Genomic DNA, 22,013 nt, shown 5'->3' with positions numbered 1-22,013 from the left:
CCCCCCCCGCCCCAGTTCATTTCTGTTCATTATGTTAGTTCCTGATTTGCCTGAGTGTTTAATTTTTATGCATTGGAAATGGCCAGTCTTTTTTTTTTTTTTTGTAGTTTGTCCAGAGATTTGAGAGATGAAGATTTGTGTTTTGTCATGCGTTTTTATATTTAATCTTTTTAGTTATTTCTTATTTTAATTCATGGTGTAAGGTGATGCTCTCCATTTCAGAGTAACTCACGAGGTGTTCCAGAATCATTAATTTTAAGCCCTTTTATGTGCTTACTCTTCCAGATTATTTTAAAACCATTGAGTCAAAGAATCTCCCCATCCACAAACAGAGCTAATAAATTTATCAGGATTGAGTTGGACTCTAAGTTAAACTTATGCTTTCATTATTTGGGGAAGGTTGGATACTTCTGATTCCAAGTTAGTATGGGAGTCTCCCTATGCATGTGCTGGGCTGTGTCTGTTAGTCATGGGTCACGACAGTTTGTTTTTAGTTTGTTTAGAGATGGCATCTTCTTTCCCTTCCCTGTTTCTTAGTGATGATTGCTGGAGTGTAGAAGTGTCACGGACTGTGGTCACTGCACTGCAAACCTCACCTTGTGTTCAATCTTAGCCCGCAGTTCTTCTGTTGAATTGTGATTTTTTTGTAAGCTGACAATTGTTATTATCTTCTTTTCTAATAACTCGGGGCGTGTGCATCTGAGTTTGCTGGCGAGCTTGTGCCATAGGGCTCCTTTTCTGTGGCCTCTTAGAGAGAGAATTACAGAGGTTTGCCGGCTTTCTGAGACTAGCTTTCCCCAGCTGTCGATAAGCTCATGGACTCTTTCCTTCCCTGCCGGCGAGCTGGGCGTGGACCTCACCGCACATCCTCCCCCAGCATGGCTGGTGCTCCACCCTGACCTTCTGCCTTACTTAAATGGGCCACATTTGGGCGAATGTCCAGCATTCAGAAGGTGTAGGAGGCACAGGACCTCCATGTTCTGCCCGAGGGAAGAAGCCTTGCATTTACTAGAGTGTGGGGTATCGTGTTTGTTAAACATATTTAGAATCTTAAAGCTATTGTAGAATCTCTATAGAATCCAAAAAAGTTTCTTCATAAGAATATGATACTTTTGGCTTATTATTAAGTAGCACATTATAGCAGAATAATGTACTATGAGTGAGTATACTATGCAGAATTATAAATTAAGCTTAATACAAACTTTAATTATGCAATTTCATATCAGGAAGAAGGGACTCTAGAACCAGTGAAAATAGTCTTTCCCCTGAAAAAGAACGTAACTCTTCCTACAGTAAAGCTAAGAAGGAGCATGCCGTGAAACAGCTCGGTAAGGCGACGCAAGCCCCAGTGGAGGCTGCGAATGTCGGGGAGTCGGAACCTTTGCTTCCCTTTGACCACCGAGCTGGTGGAGCCCTGTGGGTGGAGCCCTGCTGGATGCGGGGCCTGGGCCCAGAGCGGAGCAGGGGCAGAAGGGCACGTAAGCCCTGCCCGCTGAGCTCTGGGGCCACCCCAGCCACCTGCCCATTTCCTACAAGTCAGTCACTGGCTGGGATTGTCCCCTTGAGTCTTCCTTTATTTGTTCTGCAGATATTTATGGCGTACCCGCCCTTCTGGGGCACATAATGTGGAGGGACAAGTCAGATAATCAGGAGACCACAGGGTGTACACTTTCATGTTAGCGATGAGTCTTCTGATGGAAAACGTAGCCGAGAGGGGTGGGGATGTAGGGGCGGGTGCACAGGCAGAGAGGCTCTGAGGAGGGGACGTCTGGACAGGGAGTTGACTAGGGTGAAGGAGGACATGCAGGTGTCCAGGAATGGGCAGAGGCCCTGAGCTGGGGACAGGCTTGCCTGTTTGAGTGGCAGGAGGCCCAGCAGTGAGGCTGGGCGGGGGGGACGAAGAGATAGAAGAGGCTGCACGAATAGGCAGGCCCGAGGTGTTGGGCCACGGAGGCCGAGAGTTTTGTAGTGAGTGTGAGCAGAAGTCCTTGGAGGACAGTAAGCAGGACAGAGGCGTGATTTGACAGGTGTTAGAATCATCCCTGTTCAGAGCGGAGAGAGGCAAGTACAGAAGCTGGACAGCAGTTCGTGTCCAGGTGAGACTGACGGCCGGGACCCGAGTGTCACTGGTGAGGACGTGTTTGATGGAAGGGATGACAGAGTGGCTGGGTGACTGGGTGGCCCTTGTTAGGAGAGGGCACAGCGAGAAGATCCGTGGAGGGGTCTGGGCAGCCACGTGGTGCTGTTGCTGGAGTGCGAAGGCTTTGGGAAAAGCCGGTTGCTGGGATGGGGGACAACGCCACGCGTTCTGTTTCCCACAGGTGGGATTTCAGGTGCCTGCAGTGCAGCCCAGTCGTGTGTCAGGACGAGAGCGGAGCCATTTGGGGAGGGAGTTGGGGCGACTGAAGGTGAAATCAAAGAAGTTGGGGTTTTTTACATGGTGGTCTTTCCTGCCGTCACATGAAGATCCATGTGAAATTAGTGTAGGGGAGTGTGGAGATGAAGATGGTGAACCCCAGAGCCGGCCAGGACCCATGGGGTCCTGCTCGGAGAGCGCTGGGAGGGAGGAGCGGCGGTGGGGGGGCCTCCTGTGACCCTGGAGGGGACGAGGTAGTGGGAGCCTGGTATAAACCCCTGTTTGTCCCGACCAGAGCACCTGCATATAAAAACTTCTACAATGTTTTAATCTGTCGTTAACCATTTTACGTCAGGAAGAAAGGAAGATACTATTTCAGCTAAAATGTTAGATCCCATAGTGTCTGGATTAAATCATGAAGCAGATCAGGAAACTGCCACTTCAGAAATCGGTAAGAAAAAGGTATTCTTTAGTTTACATTCCTCACCACCTTGATATGAAATATTTACCTCTCAGCATAGTTACATATTTTATTCTAACCAAGAGAGAGTGAAGATCGGAAATGACTTATATGCCACTTGCTTTAACTTCCTCAATTATATGATAAGGAATATTAACTCAGTTTTAGTTAACTTTTACATGCTTTTCTATGTGTAACTTGCTTTTGCATCTAGATCAAGATGCTTTCTTTATCTTGCTGTTGGAATTTTACAAAATGATGTGGGTGGTCAGAAATGGTCGTTCAGCTCTCCCATCCTGCTTTGCTGTGTCGTATTAAGAAAATGCCCCATAATAAAGATTTTAAGGTGCTTGCCAGGGCGCACTGGGGAGGTTGTTCCCCGGGGCTTTGCCCTCTTCTATTGCGGTGTGCGCACGCATCCTCGCCTGCTGGGGTGGAGCAATGAGACCTGTGAATCGGGAATTTCAATGGGGTAATCCTGGATGAAGATCAGTATTTGCTGTCTGTGATGTCAAACTAAATTCTTCAGAAATATTAAAAATCTTGAGTGACATTTAGGGGAAAATATAGTGTAAATCTTCGCTCCAGGAAAAGACAAAAATTTGTCTAGTCTAGGCTGAACTTGTATCGCTTTGATTTTTGAAAATTCTGCGCCTGTAGCTAGAATAATGGTAAGTGCATCTTTGAATGCGAGCGAGTGCTTTCCCTTTAAGAAGTTGAGCTCAAGAGCAGGTGTGTTTGCAGGCAGCTGCTGCATCCTTGGCTCAGCAGGGGCGCAGCGTAAAAGGGGTCCTCTTAGAAGGCGGTCCTCTTAGAAGGCGGTCCTCTTAGAAGACGGTGTTGACTGATCTTACTCCAAGCAGGTCAGCCTTGCGTGGTTTATCTAGTTCCTCAGCGGTGTGGGGTGACCGACTGGGAGGTGCTGAAGGGGAGCGGGATGGGTTCTTACTGAGGAACCTTCACCGCGGGCTCGCAGGGTGCAGTTCACCTGCATCCTGTGAGAGTGTACGTGTTCCCTCCCTGCGGGAGCCTCTCCCGGCTGCGGGCCGGTCCAGCCCGGTCCGAGCAGGGAAGCACTGGGCAGTCCCTGTGCGGCAGGAGAGGGCCTGGGTGGTGCTGCCCCTGTGGGCAGATCTGCCCTATCCCAGACCAGCGGGAAGATCCGTTCCTCCCGTTGCCGCCTCTTGGCCTTGAGCTAGCTTCATGGGTACGTTCTCTGAGCCACAGTGACCTCGTGGTAGGTGGGTCTAGAAACACCTGCCTTGAGACTCAGGGAGATGTCTCCGTACCGGGGCTGGTGTGTCCCAGGTGTGCCTACTGGATCTGCTTTGTAGATCCTACGTCAGGTGAGGCGTGTCATGCTGAGATGGTATCATGGATTTAAAATAAAGTGCACTGGTTATTCAGACATGTACCCTCACTTTGTAGACACTAGGGACAGCTCAGTGTCCAGGGAGCGGGAGCCCTGCAACACCCCTGGTTCTCAGTGGAGAGCTCGGCGGACATTCGAGCGGAGCCTGGTGCCACCTAGTGGCCAGAGAGGGGTCCTGCACCCTGGCCCCGGCTGGTCCGGTGACCCCTGGCGCCTCCTCCCCTCCCCCGCCCCTGTCTTCACTGTCCTGCCAGTCACAGATGTCACCTTGTGCTGCCAGCCATTTGACTTCTGGGATTCAGGGTTTGTCAGCGGTTGTCACAGTTGCTGATATTCTCGTTGAGTGTGATTTCCAGATGCAGGGCCTGGGTCGGTCAGGGAGCCTTTCCTCACGCTTGCCCTTCACCGTGAGCTGGTGCTTGTAAGCCCCGCCCCCGCTGGGCCTGCAGACCTGGGCCAGCCTGCGCCTGATGGCGGCCGTGCGCTTTGTCTTTCAGGGATGCTGAAGAGCTCAACAAGGAAATTACCCACTGCTTTCCCAGACACGAACCGTTTCTTCCCTGCCCCCTCGGAATGCCCACTGTGTGATGAGCCTCGTTCTCTTCACAGTCGTTTGACGGTCCGGGTTCTCCTGGAACCCTGTGCCTCCATGTGTCTTCACCTTGCTTGGGTCCCGTCACTCATGTCTGTTTTATTGTGTAAAGTTTTTTATTACGAAAAATGCAGAGAAGTAGGAAGAGTGATGAGCACCCTTCGACCTCTCACACAGATTCAGTGGTTCTAATGTCTCGTCATATGTGCTTCATCTAGAGCCATGTATTTTTATGAATGATTTCAAAGTGTATCAAAACACCCTAACGCTTTAAATACTTCAGCCTGCAGCTCAAAAAACAAAAAAGACCTGCTCAGACACAGCCACAACATTATTGTTGTCTCTAGCAGGATTACTGTTCCCCAATAGTATCGAAATCTTAGTGACTCAAAAGTGTTATTTTTCAAAAAAAAAAACAGGATTCCATTAAGATGAACACACTGTATATTTTTTATTCTATTTGTCTTTTTAAATGACTCGAATCTCAACAGCCCCCCCACCCTCTGTGTGCCCCCACCTTGCCCTTTTAGTCTCGCAGACTGGTTTTGGAAGAGATGAGGTTGCTTGTCTTGTAGAATGTTCCACCCTCTGGACACGTCCATTTCCTTGTGATGTCGCTTCACTTATGACATTGCTCTCCCCCCCCGCTTCTCCCCATGTTTCTGTTTGATCTAAAGGCCTCATTAGATTTGGGTTGGAACATCTGGCTTCGCTCTGACCCCTACATAGGCAACACTGTGCCTTTATCTTGTGTCCTATCTGGATACACTAGTGTTTCTGCGTCCCATAACAGGGTGCTGAGACTGATCGCTGGGCCAGGTGGAGCCCCTCACTTTAAGGCCTGGTTATTTGTTCGCATTTACAGCTCACGGGCACAGTGGGAAGCTGCTTGGGGCTGTGTTGTGGGCTGTACCTGGTGAGTCTCAGGGATGGTAACTGACAGATGGGCGCTTGGCCAGGCACAGCGCTCCCTGCCTTGTAAAGCACAGGATCTCTTTCCGAGAGCACCGTAAGCTGGGGCAAACTGGCTCGGAAGAGGCGAGGAGCCTGCTCAAGGTGCAGCCTTGGGGCACTGGAACTTAGGAAATCAGGACGCCAAGGCCCACATCCTTACCTGCCAGGTTCATTCATTACTGATAATTCAGACAACAGATTTTTTTGCCAGTTCATAATAATTTTTATATTTTATGGGTGTATTATTTATTTTCTTTAAAGCTGTTATTTGGCAGACTGGTTAGTCTGTCCTCTATGATTAAGAATTGATTGTATATTATTAAAATTATTATTATAGTATGTATTATTATTAGTATTATTAGTTGTAGCTTGTTTTTCTGTTGTGTTTGTGTATCAGAGTTTTAGTAAAGTTTAAAAATATTAGGAAAGATGTTAAAACAACCATCATAGGCCTCAAAAAAAAAAAAAAAAAAGAATGCCACTAGACATTTGAAGAGAGGAAATGGGGCAGAGTGTCATCAGTCCCCTCCAGCTCTGGACAGAAGTTGTTGCATTTGGAAGTTACTTATTGCGCTGGTAGGTTTTGAACAGTGTAGGAAATTTTTGACATTTTCAAATAAAATGTAACAATCTGAAATTGCATGTTTTCTTTAAAAATAGATAATCTACAATTGCCAAGTTTATTTTATTTTTACATTTGTTTTAGAATTTAGTATTTCATACTGATTCTTTGGCTACCTTAGATATCATAAATAATTACTTGAATCGGGCTGTTTATCATTTTTATAGATTGAAAAAAATTTCCTGGGGCGCCTGGGTGGCTCAGTCATTAGCGTCTGCCTTCAGCTCAGATCATAATCCCAGGGTCCTGGGATCGAGCCCCACGTCGGGCTCTCTGCTCTGTGGGGAACCTGCTTCTCCCTCTCCCATTGCCCCCGCTTATGTTCCCTCTCTCGCTGTGTCTCTCTCTGTCAAATAAATAAATAAAATCTTTAAAAAAAAAAAAAAAGAAAAAAAATTTCCTTAGAAAATTATGTCATCTACTGTATGAAGTTCTATTACATAAATTCAGTTCTTTGATGGCTAATGATAGGTTGATTCTGATATAAACTTTATTTGAATACTTTTAAGAAATTATAAGATTGTATTTCAGGAAAGGGAACATTTTTCTAACTTTATTTTTGTCTCCTGGTTTCATTTTAGAGTGAGGGTCCTTTAGTGATGGGTTAGTTTTCTACCCTGAGTCCTACCACATTAAAAATCTTTTCCTTCAGCACCTCCCTGCCCCCCCTTTATTTTTAATATAAAAAATGTTTTATTTCTTGGGTATTTGATATTTTTTCTATTTTTATAGACATTGGCCCATTAGTCAGTAGTTTCATGAGGGTTCAGGAGCTTTTTTTTTTTTTTTTTTTTTTTTCTTTTTTTAAAGATTTTATTTATTTATTTGACAGAGAGAGAGACAGCTAGAGAGGGAACACAAGCAGGGGGAGTGGGAGAGGGAGAAGGAGGCTTCCCGCCAAGCAGGGAGCCCGATGCGGGGCTCGATCCCAGGACCCTGGGATCATGACCTGAGCCGAAGGCAGACGCTTAACGACTGAGCCACCCAGGCGCCCCGGGTTCAGGAGCTTTCAATATGCCAGAAATATTTTTCTTTTCCTCTTGCTTTGCTGAAATTGTCACCTATCTGCAGCTTCTCAGCTGGGCCTGGCTGCAGTGGGGAGGTGGGTGGAGACGGGTAGTGTCAGGAAGGTTCTGGAAATGGGGGTGCAGGGGCCAGTTTGCTTTGGCTGTGGGGACCCCATCCTCCTCCTGGGCTGAGTGAGCATGGGGCCTTCTCATACTCCGGGCACCCCTTCCCTCTCCTGATCCCACAGCCGCAGCTGGGAGGAACATTCTTGGTGTGAGTTCTCAAAAGCTGCCTTTGGCCAGTGTTCTGTAAGCTCGCAGTGTGGGAGAGCATGGATGAGTGTGTGTGCTCTCTGTTAATGAAGCCATAGAGGACCAGCCTGCTGTGCACATCGTAATGACTCATTTTAAACTGTTTTCTGTCAGGAACAAAAGAAGCTAATACTAACTCAGCTAGTGTTTCAGATGATAATTCAGCTAGTCTGTGGCGTGAGAACGTCGAGCCAGAACCAGCAGTGAAGCAGAAAGGTAAGAAGGACACCCTCTCTTCACTCCTTTGGGGTGAGGGAGCCTGAGCCGCTCCACACGCACATGGGGGCACCTCTCTCCCCAGAGGGCGGCGGCCAGAGCCACGGGGTCCCTTTGGCTCTCTGACGCACACGGGGTCCAGTCCCTGGTTCTTCACACCAGCAGGACCGGATGTGGTGAAGGACCCCTTTTTGCCCTTTTGCATCAGCTAGGGTGGGGCACGCTGTCCTTGTGTGGCGGCACCGGCGTCTCCCGGGTCCCCAGCGCTCTTTCGGAGGTAATGTGCGGAGCCCAGGTGGCGTCGGAAGGCCCGGAAACCAGCTTCAGAGTCAGTGCTGGGGAGTCCCACGGGCCGAGCCGCACACCACTCAGATTTCACCCAGATTTCATGTTCGAAGAGGACTTTGAAGCAGCTTGAAACCCCGTCCTGACCCGGTGTTTCTATCTGTCATGTTTTCTGGGTGTCTGAAGTTGTGCGTCGGTGAGATTCTGCTTTTGGCCTAATATTCTCAGCACTTACACTGTGGTGAAGCACACACGCGGCGTTTGTCGGGGCCTGGAGCTCCTCGCAGGCTTGGCGGGGCGCCGGCGCCCCAGAGCCCCGCTTGTGGGGAGGGCTGGTGCCTGTCAGTGTGTGTGCACCGAAAGGTTTGCCGACGGCCTGCCGTGTGCGGTGGGTGCCCCGGTGAGCAGAGCCCACCTGGAGGACGCCCTGTGCCGTGGTCTGGGCCGCCAGGGACTTAGGCCCAGGGTGGGGCTGGACAGAGCCTCCCGGCGGGGGGCGGAGCAGGGGGCCAGCCCCTGCAGGAGGCCCTGCTGCTGTCGGCGTGAGCGGCTCAGTCACGTGTGGGTCACGTCAGTTTGGGAGGCTTAGTGAGCGGCCCAGGAGAGAGTGGCCTGGGCTGGCGTGGGCGGTCGGGGGACGGGCAGGTTCCAGGGTGCTTCAGGCAAGGTCTGCACCAGAGATGGCGTGTGAGTGGCCAGGGGTCTGGTCGCCAGGGCGAGGGAAAGAGGCTGAGCTGGTGACGGGTCCAGAGAAGACCTGAGTGTCTGTGAGGCAGGAGCCCCCGCCGAAGGGTGGGAGACTCCCTCTGTGAAGGGGGGCCCGCTGTGTGCACTGTCCATCCGGGTGTCGGCCTTGAGCCCCAGCAGCTGCACATGAACCCGCAGTCTGTCCCCAGCACTGATGCTCTGAGACTGGAGGAGAGCCCAGCGGTCTGGACTCTAGGGCCCCAGGCTGCACGGCGGCTGCCACACGCTGGGCTCTGCCAAGTGCACTCCAGGTGGCATGGCGTCAGGGAGAGGCCCTGCTGCCCAGGGTCGGGCCCAAGCTCCCACTGCTGTCACCCCATCGTTCTAGTGGCGCTGTCCAGAAACATGATTTCCAGGCCCCTCCTAACCCGCAGTTCATCGGGCTCTGTGGGGGCGGGGCCTGTCCTCTGCTCTGTGCAGTGTGACCCGTGGGAGTTCCTGTGTTCCGTACACATAGTCCTGTAGGGCCCCCCGCTTCCCCTTGCCCAGAAGGGCCAGAGTTCTGAAGTCTGCCCCAGCAGACAGACTGAGGTGTCTCAGGAGCGCCGTGTGTCCTCAGGGTAACCCGGGCCCAGTCCTCGTGCGTGTGAAGGGTCCCTGTGTGGAGGTGGGGCTGTGGTTTATGGGGGGCTGCACGGCAGTTCCCAGGGGTCCTTGGCTCCGACTTGGACCCGTGCCGTTTTGTCGCTTCTGCAGACGTGGTCCTGTGTCTCAGGTGTGTCGGGCAGAGAGTATCTTCTGTGACCTCGAGTCTCCCCTCCCTACAGTGCTCCTGCTCATTTCCTGGGGGCCACATAGGTCCCATTTGTCCCTAAAATGCAGCACTGGAAGGAGGAGGTAGGCCCATGGGGAGCTGGAGAAATGTCCTCGTTCAGGAGCTGATGGAAGAGCTGTTGCTGACGAGCTAGGGAGGGAGGGCCCTGGTTGCTGTCACCCCGTCACGAAAAGGGCGTCATACCTTCTCGTCCCTCACGCTCCCTGGATTATCAGCTGTTGCCTCATCTCGAATCTCTCTCATTTATGTCTGTGACCTGCTTTCTTCATACTCCTGTTGCCTCTTTTCATTAATAGCATTTTAGAATTCAAAGTGCGCTTTGTTCTTTGTCTTTTGATCTTTGAAAATAAAGTGATGGCAGTGGGACCCTAGGAAAGGCTCTGTGTTCCCTGACTGGTGCCCCGTTACTTAGTGTTTGTCCCTAGTCCTGCTACTCAATACACTGAGCTTTACCAACACAGAAGTCGGTTTTCCGATGTCCTTTTTCTTCTTTTTTTTTTTGCAGGCGGCTCCCCGAGTGATGCAGGTGAGGAACGGCCTGAACTGAGTGTATTTGGTATAAATTGTGTGTGTGTGCGTGTAGACACTAACGTGTACTGTCAGATTTGTTTTACACTGTGAGTCAGTGAAGGTAATTGAAGGAAACGTAACTCTACCACTGTAAGATTTAATTTATAATTTTTTTTTTTTAAAGATTTTATTTATTTATTTGAGAGAGAGAGAGAATGAGAGACAGAGGGCACGAGAGGGAAGAGGGCAGAGGGAGAAGCAGACCCCCCGCTGAGCAGGGAGCCCGATGTGGGACTCAATCCCGGGACTCCAGGATCATGACCTGAGCCGAAGGCAGTCGCTTAACCAACTGAGCCACCCAGGCGCCCTGATTTATATATCTTATGTTCTGGAAGAATGTATTACGATTCTTTCCAGAATAAAAAGTATATTTCTAAATTCAAAGTCTGATTTTTCTAGATTACAAAGTCTGATTTCTAAAACACAAAGCCCTTTTACTTAAAATGCAGGAATAAATTTAATTGCCTTAATAGTTAGGGGTTGTTACTTCCTGATTAAATCTTTTTATTAAAATGAAGAAAGCTTTATTCAGATTATAAAAACAATTTGATATATACCCAAAGTAGAAAGTTTTTTAAATGTAGAAAAATATCAAGAAGGAAATGAAAAACACTGTTTCTAACCTAAATGAATGTTCTTCTAGAACGCCCATTGTGTGTGTGTGTGTGTGTGTGTGTGTGTGTTATTAGATACGTTACTGTCCTCAGTTATGTGTTAGGATGGTGACACTGTTTTATGCAAAGGGTCTGACGAGTGACTGCCATAGTCTGCTGGCGTGACCCCCCACCGTCACTAACACAAGTGGTGGTTGGTGAGCATCTTGACACACAGGATCACACGCGTCCATCCCTCTCGGGTTGTATTTCCTTTATGTTAAATTGCTTGACTGGATCAGCCTACCTTTTGAATTCTATTTCTTAAGAAATTGAACCAGTTTGTATTTCCAGGGTTTGAGTGCACCCATCTCCCCAGATCTTACCGAATCTAGATAAGAAATGTGTTTTATCTTCATGAAAATGATAGATGAATAAAGGTCATTTATATTTGCGATTATTTAATTGCTGTCTTTTCAAATACTTATTACCTGTTTGTGTTTCTTCCTTTGTGAATTGCTCACTGGATTGTCACGGTTCAGAAGGAGAAGTGGGACCTTCTGGCCCGGAGAAGCCCGAGGTGTCTGAGAGTTCTGAGCTGCCGAGTGAGCTTCCAGCCCACATCAGGTCCGTGGGCTCCTGTCCAATGCCCAGGCTGCTGCCTGCTTCTCTCCGCACCTTCTGCAGTTTGTTTAGTGCTTGAGCTCAGTTATGAGGAAATACTTGTACAAAGAAAGCAGAAACCATTTTCCTCTACTGGGTATAAGTTACTACACGTAGGACATTTTAAAGATTTAGGGAAATTCATAATTGTGGTAAATTATGTTTTGATTACTGAGAGTTACGTGATTCCTTTTTGAGCCTTAAAATTAATGAAAACATAAGATTAAGGGACTGATACTTTTAAACCTGTCAGATTAATGGAATGTTCTTAACATTCTGCAGACTGTGTCCCGACTAGCATGTTGATGGTGGGAAATTAGCAGTAACATTGACCTGGGTTTTCTGTCGTGCACTTTTAATAAATGTGCAAGTGTGTCATATCCCCTTTTTGGTTTTCCCATGTTTGGGTTTAGAAGAATACCTCGGCCTGGGAGCGCGAGACCAGCGCCTCCCCGGGTGAAGCACCAGGACAGCGTGGAGGCACGGACACCGGACAGGTGAGGCCTCCTCTGGGAGCTGTGCTGGGGGGGGGGGGGGGGGGGGGCAGGGGCAGGGCCGCCGCCGGCTGGGAAGGAGAGGAAAGCCGGGTCGGGCCCTGACTTCAGGCCACACGCCGACCACACACTTCAGTTAGCTGAAGAGAAAACGTGCTTTACGGCACATGGGGAAATTATGCTTCGAGAGAAGGTGGGGGTGGATTTTCTGAGCATAAAAGCAATGAGGGAAAATTAGGAAAAAAGGATTTCAAGGTTTAATTGTACAAAAATGTAAAACAAAAGGTCAGAAAGTCCTAAACGATATAAAAGCAAGCCACAGACAGGGTTCTCTAAGTGTTACAAATATCCCTGTGGATGTAGTGTGATCTTTAGAGGAAAGTACAGAAAATCAAAACCAAAAAATAGGAAAATAAAGCGGGCTGGACCAGAGTGGTTTGTGATAGAGCAGAGACAGGAATTGGAGACAGGTGTGGCCCTGTTGTCAGGGACGTGAAGGAAGGACACCGTAGGTGGCGGGAGGGATGGTGTCGGGAATGTGACTCGCTCCTGTTTTTGAGATGAGAAGACTGGTGACGGGACCGATCCAGTGGAGACGGGGGATTGCTGCTGTAGGGGCCGCAGGGTGGGAGGGTTGTTGGAACAGTGTCCCCGAGTGGTGAGGGGACGCAGAGGGACTGGCTTTGGAGAAGATGGTGGAGACTTGGCGTGTGGGTGAGTTCTGGAAGCTGAGTGCCCCCTGGAGCCCCACTTGTCTTGTGAGCCCAGAGCGAGTGTGGCCGGGGAGGCCTGGAGCTGCGCTCCCAGAGAGCGGGCATCTGCCTGGGCTGGAGCAGAGGGTCCTCATCTGGGGTCGTGTCCCCCCCGCCCCCAGCCTCCTGTGGGGCCGTGTCTGGAGACCCTGGGTAGCGTCAGGACCGGGAGGGCCTAGAGGGAAGCTGCATCTAGCTAGGGAGTGGGGCAGGGATGCTGTGGCATCTAGCTAGGGAGTGGGGCAGGGATGCTGCCAGACATCCCCAGTGGACAGGCAGCCCCACGAGAGGACCGTAGGCCCCGAGGTCTGTGGTGCGGCGTGCGGAAGCAGGATGCTGGGCCGCCTCCGGGTGCACGTGGGGTGAGGTGACGGGAGTCAGTGTTGCTGTGGACTTTGTTCTCCAGCTGTGGGCAGCTGCTGGGTGCAGGCACTGGGCGGGCACAGAGATGGAAATGCGGGCGGGGGTGGTCCAAGGGTGGGGAGCTGGATTTGAGATTGGGGCTTGCTGCCAGTGGCAGCGCCCAGGGTGACCCTGGGTGTGTGGCTGTGATGGACGCAGGATGGTGGCAGGAGGGCTTGGGGATCCTAGAGCCAGGCTTTGGGAAGGACCACTTCTCAGTTAGGTCAGGGGCAGTGTTGGCAGCCGGGAGTGCAGGGGGATGCCTGGTGGCTGGCAGGGGGTGGCAGTAGCAATGGGCTTGAGGGCCAGAGAGGCTGGTGGTGTGGCTTCAGAGTTGGCAGACGTTAGAGGGAATAATCTGGAAGACAGTAAGCGCAAGGAGAACGCTGGCCCTCCCTCTGGGCCTGGCCACGGGAGGGTGCTGCTTGAGGCAGGGGAGAATGGAGAGGGCTTGCTGATGAGGGATGGTGGTGGGAGGGGCTCGAGGGGCGCAGGGCTTGGGAGAGGTGCGGGGTGCGGTGAGGCTGGCCCTGGTGGAGGCAGGACGTTGCTCGTGAGGGTTGAAGGGCCCGGCAGAGGAGCTGAGGGTGTTTGGGAGAAATGTGCACTGTTTTGAGAGCTCATACGCAAGTGCACAGTTTTCCTCCTGACCTTGTGTGTTGTCCTGAAGCAAGGGAGAGGGTGTGCGTGTGTGTGTGTGTGTGTGTGTGTGTGTGCACGCGTGGCCTGTGTGCTAGAGCGATCGTAGGGCAGGGGAGTTAAGGGCACTTGGTAAAGCGTGGTTATGCTAAGCTGGTAGGAAAGAAGTGAAGGCAGGTGGGGCTGATGGGGAGCTGGTGGGTGTTTGGGTCTGGAGCCTTGTGACCCAGGCACAGTGTGGTGGGCGTGAGGGCCTGATAAGCAGAGGGCAGCTGACAGTGGCCTGCAGTGGGGTGACAGTAGGTGGGGCAGTTCCAGTGGGTGGCCACAGGAGGTCCCCTTGGATGGAGGTAGTCACCTGGGAGGACAGGGCCAGGCCTGGTGGCCAGGCAGTTGGGTGTTGGACTGGTGCAGAGCGATGGTAGGACTTGGTGGAGAGGAGGTGCTGGGCAGGGATTGGCAGCCAGGAGGAGGCCGCTGTGTTGGAGCAGGGGTCTGGGGCCACATCACCACCCCTGCCCTGATGTTAGCGATGTGGAAGAATAGGGCCCTCCAGGTGAGGGGCTGCAGGTGGAGGGCTGGTGTCCAGAGAGTGCAGCCAGGGGAGGAGTGAGGCTCCCAGGGCCCTTGTGAGGTCCGGGCGTGGGGAGGGGGCTGGGTGTGGTGGAGAGAGGCCGCCGGGGGCAGGGCCAGGCCTGGGTCTTCACTCAGCTTCCACCTGTATTTTGTGACGTTCTAGAGGTAGGTGGTGGTTAAACTCCTCCCATGGAGCCTGGGATGCAGGGGATTGAGGCAGACATGTGACCAGCAGCCCTTCTCTTGTAACCTAGTTTCTTTTTCTTCTTAGGACAGGGAGTGGTAAACTCGTTGCCAGTGTGATTGTAGATGCGCAGAACTCTGACAATGAGGAAGATGGTCAGTTTGTGGTGGAGGCTGCCCCCCAGCTTCCTGAGATGTCAGAACTGGAAATGGTGAGCTAACAGGAGCTTCGGTTTCTGTCATTGCCCTTGGACGGCCCTGGAACTCCTACTCCAGCATTTAGGTGCACGTAGACAAAATGTCTGATTTTTCAGTCAGATTTCTGCCTTCTTTAATTTTGTCATTGCTCTGAGGAGATCCATGGAAGCAGCATATCGAGAATTAGCTTTTTCCTCCTTGCTTTCCTGCCCAGGTCCCCGTAGTAGACGTGGAGGCCGAGGAGAAGCACGGTGAGTACCGGACGTGGCGGGCGCGACTGTGGGCGGGGCGCCCTGTGTTGCTCAGGGGTCTGATGAGCATCGGCGGGACACCGGGGCACAGATGGGCTCCTCCTCGCTTGGTGGGTTTAGTCTGGGAGACCATGGGCACTGGGCCCCGGGACCCTGGGGCTTGCTGTCAGCAGCTTCTGACGTGGTGTGCAGTTAGATTAGAGGTTCGACCTCTGGGGTCGTTCCCAAATCGACAACATTTGTAATAGTACTTGTCCTCTTCCCAAGTATCTTCTTTGATTTCAGACATCTCCAGAAGCAGAGAGAGTAGTCCAATGAACCCCCTTGTCACCCGGTGTCAATGGTGATCGGCTCACGTTTTCTCTAAGTCTCTGCCTGCCGCCGACCCCGTTCCCCTAGACTGTTCTCAAGTCCTAGAGAAGATCGTTTCTTCACTTAATGTGTCCGGTGTAGCTCTAGAAGTTAAGGGCTCTCTTTCAAGAAAACATAACCATAATTCTGTTGTATATTAAAAAACAAAACAAAAACAAAACAATTTCTTGATATCATCAGTTTTTCCAGTTACTTTGTATATTTTTTTCTAGTTTGATTCAGAATCCAAATAAGGTCCCTGCTTTGGAGTCAATTGATCTAACGCTTAGGTCTCTCTTAACCTGTACGGCCATCCCTCCCCTTTCCCTTGTAATGTATTTGCAGAAGAAGCTGGTTGGTTGTCCTTCAGAGTTTCCCATAGTGGAGTGTTGCTCATTACATGCGCATGGTATGGTTTTTTACATATTCTTCTATTCTTGTAACTTGGTTCCAGAGACGATCAGATGCAGATTTTGGGCAGGAATACTAGTAGGTGGTGTTGGTTCTTCCTGACGTCTGCTTGTGATGTTAGCCTGGATCATTAAGGGTTGCAAGATGGCGACGTTCTCATCCCGCCCTCCCTTCCTCGAGGTTGGGCTGGATGACACCGTGGTGCAGAGCTTCCCCCCACCCCCAGCCTCTGCCTGTGCCGTGGCGCAGCCCCTAGGAGGAGGGTTTTCCTCAGAGTGAGTCTGTGTCCTGGTGCCATCAGCGCTGACTGAGAGGGCGTGGGGGTGGTGGTTGCTCGTATCTGTGCGATATCGTATGAAAGCATGGGTTTTCCTCTAACGTGTTTGATGGGCCTCGTTTCACGCCAGATCAGTTCTTCTCAGCGACGTTCAGATGGTCTAGTATGTAATCAGTGGGAGCCTGTTGGAGCAGTTCTCTGGGGCCTTTTGACACATCCTGGGAGACTTTGCAGCTTCCTTGTTTTCTGAGAGGACCAGATGTTTCAGGCTCATTTTGTGTATTTCCTGCTCCAAGGCTGGAACCCTCCATTTCTCCAAGGAGCCTGGCTGCATGTTGCTTCTGGGTTGGTCGTTGTTTCTAGGGGTTTTCTTACCTTTTTTTTTTTACATGAGAACACATATCCAAGCTCATACTGGTATTTCCAGTGCAGCTTTACTGTTCTAGAGTTTTTTGAGTTTATACATGCATGTCTATCTCATGCCAAAAATCCTGGCTCCCAGCGTCAGCCGTCTGTTTGCTTCAGCCTGTGGCTGGCACGCACGCACAGCACCTCTAGACCACCGCCGGCTATTAGTGACGACAGATTACTGGAGACACTGTAGGGTTTTTCTCGGGGTCTGTCTGTTCTCAGGTATGTTCCCGTCAGGGATGGACAACCAATTACTCTGTTGTAAAGTTACAGAACAATTCTTTGTTAGGCTATGCTTGCCAGTTTGATGTTGTTAAGTTTATTAGTTTCATTTTGGTTTCAGTTTCTAGGCATTGAAAAATCTAATTTAATTTTGTTTTATTTATGTAAAATAGACACATTTCCGAGGTCAAATGTACCAAACAAGATATATTCTGAGATTAGGGGCCTCCACCCTGTCCTCTCCCTCCCCCCTCCCCCTGTAGGTAACAGTAAGAAATATGGCTTATACTTTGATTTAAAAACTTACAAGTTAATACGTGTGTGTGTGTGCGTGGTGTGTACTTACCAGTACTTCCACGTCTCCCTCGTGCTTTTGCGACTTGGCGGCGTGTACTGATGCCCGTCCCTTAGCGGTGCGGACGAGTCTTCACTACTGCTCACAGCCGCGCCCTCCTCCGTCCAGGTGCTGCGAGGCCGTGTGCGGCCAGTGTCATGTGGATGCACATTTGGATGAGACAGTCGTCTAAAGAAAATGTTTTGTGTGACATTTACCCCACAGGCAATTCTTTTTTTCTTTTTTTTTTTTAAAGGAAGTTGAAGACTCTTACCCTAGTATAAGAGGAGTATTTGTGCTTAGAAACAGCTCAGAATTGTCATCCCTGTTTGTGACGGATGGTTATCTTTTAGAATGTTAATCTACATTTCCTCATAATTGTTTTCTATTTCCAAAGCTTTTTTTTTTTTTTTTTTTTTTTACCTTTGAGGAGCTGATTTCTTTGAAACACTCTGAAATTTTATAGTTAATTTCCACCACCAGCTATATCAGTCTCTTGTAGACCCTTTTATCAAATAAAGATTATTTGAAGCTGTGTTCAGTATAGAAAGAGGAAGAATACCCCTCTACCTATTTAGAATAGAATAGCTCCTTAGAGAATAACATAAAACCACTGATTCTCAACAGGAGGACTTGTGAAAAAAATTCTGGAGACGAAGAAAGATTATGAGAAGTTGCAGCGGGCGCCCAGACCTGGAGAGAAGGTAAGGAGTGATTTATGCACATGTGCTGATCAGCAGAGTCTGCTGACGGACTTCAAAGTTCCCTCCCACCTCCTCGTTTGGGAGGATAGAAAACTCGGGGCTCCTCCAGTGTGTCCTGGGTGGGGGCTCAGGAATCAAGGCCAGAGGCCTGTTCTGCTCTGACCCCGTGGCTGTCGCCGTCCTGCCTTGTCCAGTCCCTTCCCCCTGCTTGCAGAGTTGGGAGGCTGGGCGCCTGGCCCTGGCTGATTGCAAAATTAGAGACTGGGGAGTTTTCAAGTCTGGCTTTTAGATCCGGGTGCTTTTGGAACCTGGCCTCCCAGCCGTCTTCCTTGCAGCTGTGGGATGTGGTTTTGTTGGGACGCACAGCTTCCTGCCAGCCACCGCCCCTGGGCATGTGACCCTGGGGTGAATACCTGCAGGCCACGTAGCATGCCTCAAATGTCACGGCTAGGTTTGCTATAGCCACTTCCAAAAATGAGAATATATCTTCACTTACTGATTTTGTAACAGAAGACATTTCTTGGATAGTTTTATCGGCAGCTGACAGACACATACACAGATAATTCTGCCTAAAATGTCCTAGTTTTTCATGAAGACGTGGCCTGAAACAGCCAGTGAGGGGACTGGACAGTTGCGAGCGACATCGGAGGGGTGCGGGAACAGTCCCAGGAGAAGAGTGCTGTGCCGGCCTTCGCCTGATGGCGCCCCCGCTGCCTCGTCTGGAAGGAGGACCGCCTTTCTGTAGGCTCTTGTCTCGCTGTGGCATTTTAACCTAGTCCTTTTTGTAGGGTTGTCCTGTGTCCCTGGTATTTTGGGACCCACTTGGAAACCTTGAGTGTGTCCCTCCAGGCTGTTGATGTGGGCAACCTTCGAGGCTTCAGTTGGTATAAATTTTATAGCCCTGCTTTCCATGCAGAGCACACGAGGGCTGTGCTTCGGGCTGTGTACTGAAGAGTACATTTCAGAGTGGGTACTCTGACTTTAGAAGATAAAAGGAAACAGTGTCCTTGTTTGGTGAACATGTCCTGCCTTAAAAAAGCACAGTGTTTCAGAGTTGGGGTGCTGTCTGTTACGGATGCTCAGAAACATCGGAGTTGAATTTCCCTCTTGGTCTTCTAAAAACATCTTAGAGTTTTTAAAATAAAAGAAATGAAAATGTAAGGAAAAGGTGATGTCCTTTCTGCCTTGGCCCCAACCCCACCGGCCCTCGGGCAGTCAGTCACCTGCTTTAAATGCAGCTGCCTCTGTTCTGCGGGTTTTCACCTTGCCCTGTTGCGGATACGTTAGGCGAGGTGCTTTCTTCGGGCAGCATCCTGTTCTGAGACCCTCCCTGTGGGGAGACCGGGGCATCTGGGTCATTCATCTGAACTGATGACTGGTTTTCCAGTATCTGTTCATTAATTCCTGTGCTGGTGGGCATAGGTTCAGTGGCCTTCCCCTGTCACGAACTCTCACGGGCTCCTTCACGTGTCGGCTGGCGCACGGCGGCCAGACAGGACGTATTTTAGGCTAAGGAGCCCTACAATCTGTCACAGCTTCTCAGCTCTGCTGATGGAGCCTGAGAGCAGTCACGGCGTAGACAGCAGTGAACACCTGTGTGTGGCTCCGTTCCGATGAGGCTTTATTCACAGCAACAGGACCCAGCCTGGGGCTGGAGTTTTCGATCCTGCTTTAGAGTCCGCGCCCAGACTCAGAATTGTGCCAGAGCGTGCGCGGAGCTTCGATTTCACCAGCTATGGCCAAATTACTCCCCCAGTGGCTGGGCCGTGGAATGAGAGTCTGTTTCCACGTGTCTGGGCCATCCACGGTCAGCACGGTGGACGTGTGCATCACCCCCCACAGTGGCCTGTGCCCTGTCGGACCCCTTCGGCCACGGCTCCCCATGCCCCCCTTCCCGCCAGGGCCCAGCGGCTGCTGCTCTGCTTTTGGTCCCTCTGGTCTGTGTTTCCCAGGAATGTATGTGCTCCTGTTTGCTCAGGCTGCTCTCAGTCGTCATGATTATTTTGATGATATGTTATTTTTGTAACAGTTCATTCCTTTTTATTGCTGGGTCGTGCACTGTATGGACGTACCACAGGGTGTGTGTCCGTTTGTCAGGTAAGGAGCGTTTGGGCTGTCTCTAGTTTGGGTCCTTTGCAAGTAAAGCTATGGAGAACATTCACGTGTGACTCCCGTGCGGACAGAGATTTTCATTCCTTTGGATCAATACCGAGGAGCGAGACTGCTGGCTCACACAGTCAACGTATGTTGGTCTTTCTAAGAAACTGCCCAGTGTTTTCCAAAGTGGTTGCATCGTTTACATTCCCACCACAGCATCTGCGAGTCCCAGTTCCTCCACGTCCTCATCAACACTTGGAATGCTCAGTCTTTCTAATTTTTGGTGTTTTAATTTGCATTTCCTTAATGGCTGATGATTTTTCTGTCCTGACTGCTGGTTTCTCCTCTTGCTCTTTTCTTAGTGTTGACAACTTGCTATAGCTTTTCTGTTCCTTTGAACTAGTCATTTCTGTTTGTTTTACCAAGTCAATTTCTTGAGTGGGTATATTCCGTTTTTCTGTTTCTTTTTGAGTTTCTTTTGGTAATCTCTAAGAATCCGTTAAGATTGGGTTGACCTGTGAGTGAAGGAGAGATCTAAGGCATTAGTGGCTTAACTGAGGTGGTAAGTGCTTTGGCTCCTGAGTCAGAGTCTGGAGGTGGCTGTGGCCCAGATGCCTTCCGCCTCGTCACCCCACAGCTGTGACCCTTGTGCCTCAGGGCCCCTTAGGGCCCCTCATGGCCCAAGGAGGCTGTCCAGGCGCAGTCAGCAGGAAAGGAGGGGAGGGGTAGAGAAGAGGAGGAGAGGAGCACACCCCTTTCCTTGGAGACGACTTCTTGGAAGTTGTGCATCCCACTGCCACTTCCATGGTACTGGCCAGATCTTTGCCACGAAGGGACCATGAAATGAAGTAGTTACTCCAGGCCTCGGTTCGCTTAGCTAACGATCAGGGCTTCCACACAGACTAGAATTTGCCAAGTTTTCTCCCTGCCTGGCACGCTCCGAAAACGATAATATTTGCAAGGCACATGGGTGAGTGGAGGAGGCTGGCCGCCTGGCCGGGGGCCAAGGGTTTCTGGAAGTGGCACATCCCCCACGTGTGGGCTGCTGTGGGAGGGAGAGCCTGGCCGAGCCTCCCCAGCCTTTCTCCAGGGAACTGTGTCCTTCACATTTTACAAAGTCGTGGCATCAAGATGTTTCAACGGTGCTTTTACGATTTTAAAAATATATCTATAGTTCACAGTTTCCCTTTTCTTCCAAAAATTTTGTCTTTTTTTTTTTCCTTTGATGAGACTTTAAAGAAACTACTGAAACAGGCGTCATCTAGCAAAGACTCAACTTCCGGTTTGTTTTCATTTCATTGATTTCTTTATTTTTCCTTTTAATTTCTTTGGTTATTTACGTTTTTATTCTCTTGTGTAAAATACTTAGCTCGTTCATTTTTAGTCTTTGTCATTTTAAACGAATATGTTTAAGGCTATACATTTTTTTTAATTTTAGAATTTATTTTAGAGTGCACGCATGGGGTGCATGTGGGCGGGGGGATGGGCAGGGGGGAGAGAGAGAATCTCTAGCCGACTCTGTGTTGAGCACAGAGCCCGACATGGGCATAATCCCAGGTCCCTGAGATCATGACCTGAGCTGAAATCAAGAGTCGGATGCTCAACCGACTGAGCCACCCTGGTGCCCCAAGGCTATACATTTCTCTTTAAGCGTGCTTTATTTAAATTTATTAAATACTAATATTAAAAGTTCCTTGAATTTTAATTTGAAACACTTTATTTCTTTTTATCATGTGGGCTATTTAGGAGCCTGTTCTTTAGTTTTGAAACATAAGGGTTTTTAGAAAGTCTTTTTATGGACAATTTATAATGAAATTTCATGTTCAAGGAATATGGTCTGTATGGTATCGATTATTTGGAATTAAACTTTTCTTTGTGGCCTAGTCTGAGGTCAGTTTTTACAGGTGTTTCAGAGTCCTTGCACAGTGTGTCTGCTTTCTGTGCTTTGGATCCAGACTTCAATGCCTCTGGTGGATTTTGCAAAGAGGTGATGGTAAGACTATGTGCTCAAAATGCACAGGCCACGTCTGCCTGTTGTCATAATTGCTGTCTTCTCTCTGTCTCACTTAAAAATTCAGATGGTAGATGTTTTCTCTGCTTTTCATGTAAATTGTGTGCCTCTAGTCTCGGGCTTCCCCTTGTTTTGGGGGGCGCATTGTTTTTTCAGCGCTAAGGAGGTAGGAGCTT

At 49.9% G+C, this 22,013-nt stretch overlaps 1 protein-coding gene across 6 annotated transcripts in view; it reads left to right on the top strand.

Moving 5' to 3' along the window:
- TRAF3IP1 (TRAF3 interacting protein 1) overlaps window positions 1-22,013 on the top strand; it is a 79,087-nt gene that overhangs the window by 16,581 nt on the left and 40,493 nt on the right. For 2 of the 6 annotated variants that reach the window (XM_032391060.1, XM_032390882.1), the window contains exons 8-14: window positions 7,790-7,891; window positions 10,204-10,224; window positions 11,404-11,488; window positions 11,938-12,021; window positions 14,659-14,782; window positions 14,983-15,019; window positions 17,653-17,729. In XM_032391060.1, coding sequence (XP_032246951.1) covers window positions 7,790-7,891; window positions 10,204-10,224; window positions 11,404-11,488; window positions 11,938-12,021; window positions 14,659-14,782; window positions 14,983-15,019; window positions 17,653-17,729 — 530 coding nt within the window. Of the gene's footprint in view, window positions 1-2,711; window positions 2,808-7,789; window positions 7,892-10,203; window positions 10,225-11,403; window positions 11,489-11,937; window positions 12,022-14,658; window positions 14,783-14,982; window positions 15,020-17,652; window positions 17,730-22,013 lie in introns of all 6 variants that reach the window. The other 4 variants (XM_032391291.1, XM_032390975.1, XM_032391135.1 and 1 more) reach the window with 4 other exon arrangements.

The sequence above is a fragment of the Phoca vitulina genome, unplaced genomic scaffold (genome assembly GCF_004348235.1).
Source record: "Phoca vitulina isolate PV1807 unplaced genomic scaffold, GSC_HSeal_1.0 scaffold1, whole genome shotgun sequence".
NCBI classification, from domain to species: Eukaryota; Metazoa; Chordata; class Mammalia; order Carnivora; family Phocidae; genus Phoca; species Phoca vitulina.
This window is presented reverse-complemented; position numbering and strand designations above follow the sequence as displayed.